This window comes from Schistocerca piceifrons, chromosome 5 (assembly GCF_021461385.2).
Source record: "Schistocerca piceifrons isolate TAMUIC-IGC-003096 chromosome 5, iqSchPice1.1, whole genome shotgun sequence".
In the NCBI taxonomy this organism is placed as follows: domain Eukaryota; kingdom Metazoa; phylum Arthropoda; class Insecta; order Orthoptera; family Acrididae; genus Schistocerca; species Schistocerca piceifrons.
The window spans coordinates 522,858,875-522,870,824 of record NC_060142.1 but is presented as its reverse complement, the minus strand read 5'-3'; the positions used below and the strand labels follow the sequence as shown (position 1 = coordinate 522,870,824).

At 41.7% G+C, this 11,950-nt stretch overlaps 1 protein-coding gene across 1 annotated transcript; it reads right to left on the bottom strand.

The window, feature by feature from the left end:
• Positions 1–8,458: 8,458 nt before the first annotated feature.
• On the bottom strand, positions 8,459–8,923 carry LOC124799119 (leucine-rich repeat extensin-like protein 6). Its single transcript, XM_047262657.1, has one exon. It carries the CDS (start codon positions 8,921–8,923, stop codon positions 8,459–8,461), a length of 465 nt encoding a protein of 154 aa, XP_047118613.1.
• Positions 8,924–11,950: the final 3,027 nt, after the last annotated feature.

The following is an 11,950-nucleotide window of genomic DNA, read 5'->3' as shown; positions in this document are numbered from 1 at the left end:
GATCAAATCTGTTCGACTTAGCAACCATTTTAAACGCCATCTACGTATTAACTTGTATAATTAATGATAGATACGTCTATTTTTATCTGCAACAAACCAGCAACTAACCTATAAAGATTTAATCATCGCTTAGAATTGAGGAAAACACGACTACTGCATTTTTATCACTCAACGAATTGGGGAACATTTTCAGCAAATTAAGATTTTATAGCGTCGAATATATTCCCATTCCCGTAATGTCGCTTACTGTGTTTGTGCTATATAGATATTTTAATCTTGAGAATGTCATTGATACATGTAAATTTCCCACACATCAAAGAAAAACGTGAAATTGTGATCAAAAATATAAATATTTTAATAGATAACATTTTCTCTGCGTCTATTAGGTTGTATTCGTAATTTACCACACCGCATATGAATAATATCAAGATCTTTATTCCGTTGTGTTATTTTCAAAAAAAGTATCACAATCGAAGCGAATGAAGAAGTAATAGAATTGCGTGTAAGTTTATAATTACTGTTCTATAACTAGTTAGTACGTAAATTCCAGTATTGCTCAGTTTCTGAGAAGTGCACCAGTAATCACCGCTTCATTCGAACGTTCGTAACTACATAAATCGTACACCCGTAACTTCCGTGCCAAACGTTTGGCCTGAAAGAGAGAGAGATTCAGCGTAACAGATGTCACAATGGTCAAGAAGCGTTGGTTAGAAATGTTATTTACGGACTGATAGTGAAGTCTAGCGCTGGCGCATATAGACTGATGATACATGCCCATGCAATTTCATCCGTATTCGAGACGATTAGGCCGTGCACATGACTCTCTCTTCTCTGTCGTTATCATCAGTAAAACAAACATGTCACAGAAACCTTACACGAATTCAACACAGTCAACCACTTTCAAAATATGCACTTACGACAGAACACTTGTGTTTTACTAAGGAAAGTTTTCAACGTAGAGAGGACTTTTCCAATTAGGCAGCTGAAGCTCCCTTGTGTAGTTTCCCAGTCAAAAATATCGTATGTATGTAGTGAGGTTAAAGAGAGTCCGAGATGCACAAGAGGCAGGAGACGAGCTGCTAACCACCGAAACGAGTGTTTCGAGGAGCGTAGGCACGGCAATGTGTCAGCGAGGTAGAGAATTCTCCAGTTCCAAAACGCAAATCATATAATTATGAAATACGATGTAGACAGTTAGCTTCAGGAAACTGTAAAGACAGTTCCAGTCGATGTTCGTAACGACTTTGTTTTCATAAATTTCTTTCATACACAGCACATCTAAGCTATCACTGTTTACAACATAGCAGTATAGCTGTTTAAGCAAATTCCCAACCCAATTGCAGCTCATTGTTGTTATTATTAATCTACATTATAATCAGTTGCTTACACATTTACTTGTCATATATCTTCTTATTCAAGTTTGATTTCTTACTGCAAGATGTCTGTATCTAGGTTAACACAGCTTTTTAAGCCTCTTATCATTTAGTATAAACGATCTCTAAGCTATATGCACAACGATATACAGTCGGTGATATAACAGCTTTGGCTTCAGTTGTGCGCATTAAATAATTAATATTCGTCACTGCATATCTTAATTTAACGCTCTTAATATAATACGTTAACCGACCAGCAGTTCTCTACAGCGAGTAAAAATGTAAATCAGACAGTTTTATTGAAAAGTAGATTTACAAACCGAGTCTTGCACCGCATATTTAAAAAGGAAAAGTTATACAATCTATTTTCATTGTGATGTTTGGTTTGGCATATTGTCGATTAATATTAGTTAACAGCGAAGTCACAATTACGTATTTATTGATATTTTTCCTCTATGAGAGGCCCCATCCCAACGAATAGAAATATTGTCTCGATAAGAACGACTGACGCCTTTCAGTCAATAATGTGACATGCAGTAAAAAAATTTACAAATTTTTTATGTAATTGATCTGAAAATACAAACTACATAAATACCGTACGCTGTTGAACGTCTTAGTTTCTAATATACCTTGAGTTTACTATCTTACCTAAGCAAAACATGAACTGAATTGTAAGAAAACTTACTAATACTCTTACTTTGTCAGCAAAAGACTAGTCGTTTTTCTTAAGCCTGACGACAAGCTTTATATCCCTAACAGGTTTTATATTTGCAACGACGACATGTGTGTTACGAATTTAATGATTAGCGTGTTAACAGTCAATATCTTATATATTTACTAAGTGTCTCCCGCCCTTCTCAACGAGCGAAATCCAGTGAAAGCTTTCACAACTTGTACTCCTGCTTAAAGTTGTTATGGTTTTTCAAAGAAAAATGAATCTACCTCAAGATACGTTGTTAAGTTCAGAAGGGGATCTGCTACGATTGTCAAGAAATATGTGCCAGTTATAAAGGTAAGTACGAATTTCTAAAGTCTTTCACAGCCTGATATATTTTCTAAGAATTTTAACAAAGCGCTTCGGACGTTTTGTTTCCATAAGTCTGGATCAGTCATGCGAAGTAGATTGGGATATCATAGGCACTTTGTGACATCATAAGATTGTTTCATGCTTAAATACCAAGATTTTTCATCCTAACGTTGTGATCGCAATACAGTGAAAGGCATCGGAGATTACAACTGTGGAACCAGTAATCTGCAGGGTAAACTACTGGTGGCTGTATTTGCATTATAACCTTCGTAGATAATTTTTCGCCGTATGTCCATGGTTGTTTCTTTATCCATGTCGGGTTAAAGCATAAATTTAATAGAAACATCGAAATGTTGGGTACGACCTTTGCTTTCAGTTATTACGACCATACATTTCGACATACACAAATGGTCAAGAAAAATGCTGTGGTATGAAACAAAAACGAATATTATTTCAATCATTTCATCTGACTCTGAAAATACTAATTGTAATATTTTGGACAATACTCGTCCGCTCCTCAAGAAATTTAGTGTGATTTCGAACACAAACGAAAATCATTTGATCTGTGTTAACTGACAGAAAATATTGATGTAACATATTTGATTATATTCGACGGCTCGTCAAAAAATATGGCTTGCTGCTAGCCACAAAGAATATCATTTAATTCATTCAACTGATAACGAAAATATTATTGCAGCGTTTTTTGACTACACTTGAGTGTAGTTATTTGGAATGCTGTTTTCCTTTCACCACACGATTGGTTAACGTTTTCGTACAGAAGTCCTTTTGTTATTATTTTGTGCATTACTCTGTGCGGTTGTCAGAAGGGCAGTGTCGGTATAGAAATCGTCTTTCACGAAACGAGTGAAATCATTTCTAGCAATAAAACAAATCAGAAAAGACTGATTTGTTCTGATACAGTGAGTTTAGTCCTGAAGCTATTTCCAGTAGGAGCACATTATCGGTTACTTTTGGATCAGTATAGCTGTTAATGCGAAAAAATATTTTTAATGAAATGGTTTCATCATATATTTTAGCATAGGATTACGTAATTGAGTTAAAGCTTCTCACTGTGAAATGTGTATGGCGCCAAAGCTGCGCGGTGCGGAGAAACTACATTGTTTCTGTTTTCTTGTTACCAGCTGAGCGTTTGCTTCCATATGGTATGTATAAAACTGACAAACGTTGAATAGCTAAAGTTTGAATGACGTGTCATAATCTACTTCCTCGTTACTTAGGAAGCAGAAGCGCTTGTGTACGAGAGAGTATTATAAAGCTGGTTGTTGTATAACAGTAGTGCGGAGTAATAATGTAATATAGAAATCAATTTCAATCTTAGTTTTACGAATTCTCCAACTTACAGCATCATTAACTGTTAAAAAAGTAAGTTTTTCCTATTTTCGCTTGTCTAGCCGCAACTTGAGTACTTTCGAGGTTGACTTTACCGTTAGTGAAGTTTATATTAGTGCGATCGTAGGATGCATACGTGTTGCTTTCAGAATGGTAGTGAATAAGTTGTGCTTTGAAAAATGTAAATGTTTTTCTTGTCGCAATAGTTAATGGACAAAAGAATTATATGCATGGTATTTGACCATTGTAGTAGGCAGATTTCTTTTCTTAACAAGTAATTTGCCTTCTCCTCACATGCTCTGTCTCTCGGTTACTATTCTTTTCTAAATATTTCAGTTACCCTTTCCTTATTTAGTTATATACTTAAAGTTTCATCTAAATATATTAATAATCATAGATTCCCTTTTTGTACGGATCACATGATTTGTTTTAAGTATATAGATGACAAAATGTAAATAACAAACAGTTTTAACAAATATCACACAGAAACTCAAAAGAGTTTCTTTGCCTACGTCCATGATTTTGTAAGAAGTTGTGAAAGCTTATTTCCCGCATGTCTATGATGATAGCCGTAGGTTCTTTTATTGTCATAATACACTAGAGACATTCTACAGCTGTGATCTTTGTTAACAGTCACTAACTGTCAAATATGTGCAATTAAGGACATAGAACGAGAAATCCGGGAATATGAATACGAAGTGACAACAACACAATATCACGCTCTTTAAGGACTTTCTTTACGTACGCAGAGTTTTCCGTTTCCGTTGATAGTCAGTACCGTGAGCTATCAGAATTGCTTATATCGGTGTTCAGGTTCACTAAAGCTTTTGAATGACCCGAAGCAGATTTACTCTGTACGTTCGTGTCGTGATTTATCCCCACGATGTCACCAGCCAAAAATGCTGTAGACGACGTGCAGTAGTCACCGGAGTAATCGAGCGTAGAAGTGTGTAGTTATCTGTCGTACAATAACGTAATGCTGTATCTTTCGTCCTTTTTGCCGTATTCTCGTCACTAATGTTTCACTTCAATATTTGAATTACAGTGGCCCGATTCTCACGGCCAGAATCTATGGAAGTCTAAGCGTGTTATGTAACTGCTTTATCAAAATCAAATGCTCCTACATAGAAGTTCAAGTTAGTGGTGAATAAATTGTAAACAATTCAAGAAAGAGAGTGCGTGGAGTTGACTGTAGAGCCTGAGACTTGAAACATTTGACTAGCGTCATACATCTGCCACACTAAATATTTTCGAAAAGTACCCGAAGGCTGTCGGGACATTGTTAGCGACCAACCACAGATGTTAGCCACTCACTGCATGTAAAATACTGTGACATAGTAGTTGTATCAATAGCACAAATGAAACAAATAAAGCAATGACCGGTTCTTTACATGTGGGATTACATTTTACTGTTGTAGCAGCCCACATATAGTACCGTACTCCAATCAAATAATTAATCCTGCAAAGGCTCCTAATTAAAGATATTGGCATCCGAGCGTAATAGTTAGCCTCTGACACAAATTAGTAATATAGTGACACATTAGTCAAACAACGTGGCAGGTAATAAAAAGTCTGCCCTAGGAACTGTATTTAATTTAGGCATGTCTCTGAGCTCTTAGGTCATCTCATTTATTCCTTTTTTTTTATTCACAACCGCAGTACAGCTGGGATCTTCTCCAGCAATGAGTGTTGTTCAAACGGCTGAATGCTATTTGAAGATGAATGTGTTGGAAGGATGATACCATCAGTAGGACAGAGGAACTGTACTGGTCAAAACGAGGTATGAGTAGCTACATAACCCAGGTTTTATTTATTGTGACAACGGCCGAGACTGCTCCCAGCCTTCTATATGTTCACTTCTCCCTGCTGTGGTTACTTTTTAATGATTACGTGTCTTTTTCATTCCTCATGGTATTTGTTGTATGAATACTCAGGAATTTTACACCTGATCTCATGACGAATCTCTTGGCCGTTCTCGAACTACTCAGGGGCTGTTTTCTTTCACGGACGCTACGTTAGTGTAGAATATCTAGTGGAGCTTTGATCTTCCACAGAAGCAACCGAGGAAGAAACGACTCACTAAAGAGTCCTAATTTAGTGTGGGCATACAAGTTTAACTATCAAAAACAAACAGTTTCAGTTGAGAAAGGTGGATAAGTATGTAATAAACTTCCGTATCAAGCACAGATAAACACTGTCAGCCAATAGGAGGAAAAAATCAATCACATCTTAGTTGCACCGACAATATTTCGGAAGCTGTTCAGGTATATTTCAAAAGTAGTTTGCTGCAAAGAGCCCACGTTTTCCGCTAGCTCGTTAAAGAGCAATTAAATTTCATTTAATTTCTTGTCCCCATTATTCATCTTCACAACAGTGCAAATGGCGACGGAAAGTGCTGTGTGTTTTGTCCGGATATAAACTTTTTCCACATACTCAAGATATTTGTTATTTTCAACCTCATTGCTCATTTCATTATTCGTCCTCAAGCTTGCATTTAGTGCTATCCGGTTCTGTATCTTTTTTTTTCTTTCTGCAGTGTTAGTTGTACGCTATCGGTGATATGCAGGAAAATGGATAGGTTTATTTGCGAAGTATTGGCCGACATTTACCTTGTTTGTGGGTTCACTGAACGCAATGGACGACGCTACGCTGAGCTGTTCCCGCACCGACTTCAACAACGTCTAAGGGATGATTCATCACGGCGTTTGATGTCTCATATTACAGGTGTTTTCGCTATTATGAAGGTATTTTCACAGGAAAAAAGTAACTGGGTAACAAACAAAAACGTTGCCAGTTACCAGAGACCGTGGATCCTTATAGCAAAATAAATATTCAGGAAATTTCCTGAAATTTGTCAGTGAAGTTTGGGTTCTTCCTGCATATGCTCATCTTTCCTAGACGTTTTCTTTCTTTTTTTATTTTAAGTAGACCTCTGCATCGAATATATGTTTTTTTCTTGCGCCCACGGATGTTAGGCCCGTTTTATGAGATTCTCAATGATTTAACTGTTGCCTCTGTTCATGGGTGTTGCGCTCATGGAGAATATCTAGCTGCATAAGTTGGAATTTTTCACAGACGCATCCTAGGAGGAAAAGACTCACTAAGGACTTCTAATGTAGCCACGAAACACAAGTGCGGGTAATAAAAATTTCACTTTAAAAAGACGGCTAACTATTAGTTGGAGCCACAAGCTAATAAGAGGAGTCTCAGTCATTAAAACTTTCCGTAACACGTTTCGGAGGACTATAGCACAATCAGCAGATGGGTTTGAGTCTTTTAATCAGATATGGATTTACTCTCAGTACACTTTAAGTGACATATCCGTGTCACGAAGCAGGTTTAATCATCCGGCAGGCGTAGTGAAAAGTGACAAGTTACAACAGCTTGTAGTTTCAGTTGATGTTCATAACTGTCACAATCAAGTTTCACCTAAATCGATGGACACTTACACGAGAAACATCCACACCAAGCACAGATAAAGTTTCACCCCCCCCCCCCCCCCCCCAATGATTAAAGGTTTAACCTTCAGTAATATAATTTTTTCTGTCTCGATCGCAAAGTCTATTAACAGATGTCCGGTTTCAACGCCTTAAGCACCATAATCGCACATAAAATGCTTGGCTAGGAATAGAATGTCAATGTAAAGAGATTGTCTTAAGCAACAGACTATGACTGCTGCTGATTTGTAGCATGCAAAACAGTCTTTCATGCAACAAAAAGTAACCTTTTCCTTTATAACTGGTTTCGATATCTATGCTCTTTATCTGTGATAAACTAGTAATAACGAAATTTGAAAACCAGTACACACGATAGCTACAGTCAAAAGCTGTAAAACATAATAAAACTATATGATAAAGGGAAATGGGCCGTAGTGTAGGGTCTTCATCGGCATAGAGTATGCTCATGGTAATCCTACACAACCGGTCACTTCTCTTTATCAAATAGTTTTAAAATGTTTTAAGACTTTTGACGCTAGCTATCACTGTTACAAGATTTTTGATTTTCTTTGGTTGTTAGTTTAACAAGACAGCACATAGATAATGAAGACCGTACAGATCTAAACCGGTCACAATGTAAAAGATAATTTTTTGTTGTCTGAAAGACTGCTTTAAATGCTACAAATCAGCAGTCATAGCATTGACATGCTATTCCGAGCAAAGCATTTTATATCCGATGATGGTGCTTGAGGCACTGAAACCGGACATATGTTAATAAAGAGACATTGGGATCGAGACAGAAAAAAATATGTTATTAACAGCATTTCGGTCATGAATTACTCTCAGGTATTTGACGAGGTGGCGTCGTACAACTGGAAGGGATATTTCGGTGAGGAGACTTGTCATTTTCAGACGGTCCTAATACTGTATTCTGCTGGAGACGCGTGGAGGAAGCACTATCGAGTGCATGAAGGGGGAGGGGGGAGGGGAAGAGGAGGAGGGGGTAGGGAAGGGGGTGCATAGGGCTACACCTAGCGGAAGGCAGGATCATGATCAACTGAAGATGGCAACATGTCAGCTTGCCGAAATATCTTGGCGCTTGGACGTCGCAGCCCAGCTGAATACCCGAAAATATTTCAGAACTTCATATGAAAGGAAATCCTGAGGATCGCTACATTTCAAGATTCATGCGTACCAGTAAAGTGTTATGTATCAGAGTCGTTGGAAATTACTAATAAAATTAATTGTCCTTTACGCTGTTGCTGTTGTCACTATTGAGGGACCATCCCTATGTAGCAGAGTAGAGTCGGGTCGAAGAGCTGAACAAGAAGACAGGAAGAGAGAGCTTCGACGGGCGAGCAGGGCAGCACGGTACCTTCTAGCGCCTTGTTTCGGGCCAGAAGCGCGAGCAGGACGTCCGGTCCGGGTGGCGGCACGGCGACGGGCGCCATATCGGGAGGCGGTGGGTGCAGCGCCGGAGGCGGGCCCGGGGGCAGCGGCGGCAGCGCCAGGCCCGGGGGCGGCGGTGGCGGAGGCGGCGTCGGGGGCGGCACGCCCGGCGCGCGCGCCACGGGCACGGCCACGGGCACGGCCGGCGGGTGGTGGTGCTGGTGCGGGTGCTGGTGGTGGTGGTGCAGGTGGTGGTGGTGATGGTGGTGCAGCGGCGGCGGCGGTTGCGGAGGCGGCGGCTGCGGCGGCTGCTGCTGCTGCTGCTGCAGGCCCACCGCCGCCGACATGGAGAGGTCGAGCAGGATGCCCGCCGGGGACAACGTGGCGGCGGCTGGCGGAGGCGGCGGCGGAGGCGGTGGAGGCGGCGGGCACTCACCGGCTGCGCATCGCGGCCGCACCGGCACGGCTGCGGACGGCGCTACTGGGGGCGGCCGCTCGTGGCGCGCGCCGGCCCGCGCTCCAATTTCCGTAAGTGCATCCGTGATTCGGGCGCTCGGACAATAAAAAGAGACCGGCCGGAGGACGGCTGCTCCTGCCGGCGCGCTGCCGGCTCGCACGCGCTCCGCTACGCTCCGCCACGACGCTACGCGACGCCGCGCGACGCTCTCTCCTCTCCTCTCCTCTCCTCTCTTCTCTCCACTACCTTCCCCCCTCTCCCTCTCTCTCTCTCTCTTCTCTTTCCGCTCTCCCCCTCCCTCACTCTCACTCTACCCCTCCCCTCCCTCCCCACCCCGCCCTCGCCACCCAGCCCTCTTCCGCCATTATTGACCATCAGTCTTGATTAGCAGCGAGATTGCGTCACGTGGTGTGTGACGTCACGGCGGCGCCTGCGCGCCGCTACTCGCAGCCCGCCAATCCCGACGCGGCGTCTCGGCGCCCGGCGTCGACGCGTTCGCTCCCGTCCCCAACGTTCACCGCCCTCCCTCCCCGCCCCCATTTCCACGTCTGCACGACAAAATTCTTTGTTTCCTTCACTGGTGACTACTTTTGTCTCTCTGTCTTAGAAACTACGTGAGCGTCCTCAAACGGACACTAGCTTAAGCCGAGGAAGAAGTTACTTTCGGCTTTTAGTGCTGTTTAAACTTGATATTTGTGTTTTGAGAGCGTCTTTCAGAGCAACTTTCCACAGAGTACGCTCCTAACAGCTGAGTCGTTCCGTCCAGTCGCTCTCTCCTTTCAATTCACTGCCGACAACACCAGAGTCAGTGTGTGTCTCAATGCAGCTCTGAACGAGTCGCTGGTTTCTCTCGGTATCTTTTTTCCCAAATGGAGACTGTACTTCTTTGTGGCTGTAAATTTCTTCATACACGACGATTTCTCATGTAATTAATTTAGCAGTCTAAAGCGCTGCAGTCATGGACTGTGCGGCTAGTCCCGGCGGAGGTTCGAGTCCTCCCTCGGGCATGGGTGTGTGTGTTTGTCCTTAGGATAATTTAGCTTAGGTGATGTGTAAGCTTAGGGACTGATGACCTTAGCAGTTAAGTCCCATAAGATAGCACACACATTTGAACATTAATTTAGCGTTCAATATGTCAGACTACTTGCAGGAATGAATGAAAGGAAGGAGTATTAACGATTAACGTCCTGTCGATGACTAGGTAATTGGAGACGGAAAAATAGGGAACGTAACATTTTACCTTTTCTTCTCTCCTTATTCAGTGTCGACTTGTCTGTTTCTCTCTGAAAGTACGCAAGAATCGTCAAACTGTCACTTGCTTAAGTAGAAGAGTCATTACTTAGGGCTTTAGTGCTGTTCAAACTTCATATTTGTGTTCAAAGCACATTTCGCGTCTATGTTTCGTCAGTGTTCTCCAGAGTAACTTGTAACAGTGTGCGGTTCTAACAACCTAAGCGTTACTTTCAATAGTTCTCTCTCCTTTTCACTCACTGCTGACACTATTCGATTTCAGTTCCAAATAACCCTCCATGTCTACATGAATACTCTCCGATTTACACGTAAGTGTTTGGCACTGGCTTACTAGAACTATTTTCGAGACTATTTGTCGTCCGTTTCACTCTCAAATAGCACGCTGGAAAAATGAACACATAAATCTCTCCGTGCTAGCTCTGATTTGGTGAAGAAAGTTGGTGTTTGTAATTTTGTAAAAATATCTCGCCGCAACAAAAAACGCTGTTGTAATAACTGTCATCCCTACTCGCTTATTGATCCCTGACCCTCTTTGAACTTTTTCGATGTCCACCGTGAGTGCCATCTGGTAATGACCGCATACTGCAGTAAACTTCCGGAAAAGGACAGACAGTTTTACAAGAGGACCGCATGAACTTCCCTTCACCGAGTTGACCCATACTGACAGGATGGGTAGAGCACGACTAAGACTTCAACGTATGTAACCAGGAAGACGCAACTCTCAACCGTTTTCGAGAAACTCGGGTATGAAAATTTTAGGCGTGCTGATCAACTCTCTAGGGTCGCCGATATTCAAGGAGTCATCAGCCGTGGTAGTAAGTGCTAAGTTTTATAAGCCACAGGTCTTCAGATCGAACACACCATCGATACCTTTTTCTCTATTTCGACATAATTCTAAGAGACAGATTTATTATGACTGTGCAAATCATCAATATTTAATGACTCTCCTCACCTTTATCTTGGAAAATTGACATTTTTTCCCTAAAGGATATTGGAAACAAAAAAGGGATACGCGAGAACTTTCAAATTTTATTTATATTATTGTTTCTCCATTGATGACAATGTAACATAAATAATATGAACCACTGCATGAATCAGGTTGACAATGGTCGTAAAATCACGAAAACCATAATTATTGAGATGTACGGTACACGCAATGAACGCCGAATTTAAGCACTTAGTTGCTCGGATGCACAATTCGTATGTAAGGAAATTTTCAATACTATTTCCTCAAAAACGCAGGAGAGTTGAGTCTTCCTACTTACTTGCACTGATCAGCCAGAACATTATGACCACCTTTCTAACTCGATAACAGCGGCGACGCGCCGTGGCATGGATGTAATGAGTGAGGCCTTCGTAGGTCGCTGGAGGGAATTGGCACCACATCTGCAAACACGTCACCTATTCCCGTAAATTCCGGGGAAGGGGGCGATGAGCTCTAACACCAAGTTCCAACACATGCCAGATGTGTTCGATCAGGTTCAGGTCTGACACAATGAAGAACGGTCTGACAATGCGCCAACGTCCAGTTCCGATGGTCACGTGTCCGTTTCAGTCGTAGTTGCCGATTGCTACATTCGTGGGTCATCGGCTGCGTAGGCCCATAATTAGCAGTGTTCAGTGCACTGCGTGTTCATACACACTTGCACTCTGCCCAACATCAAAG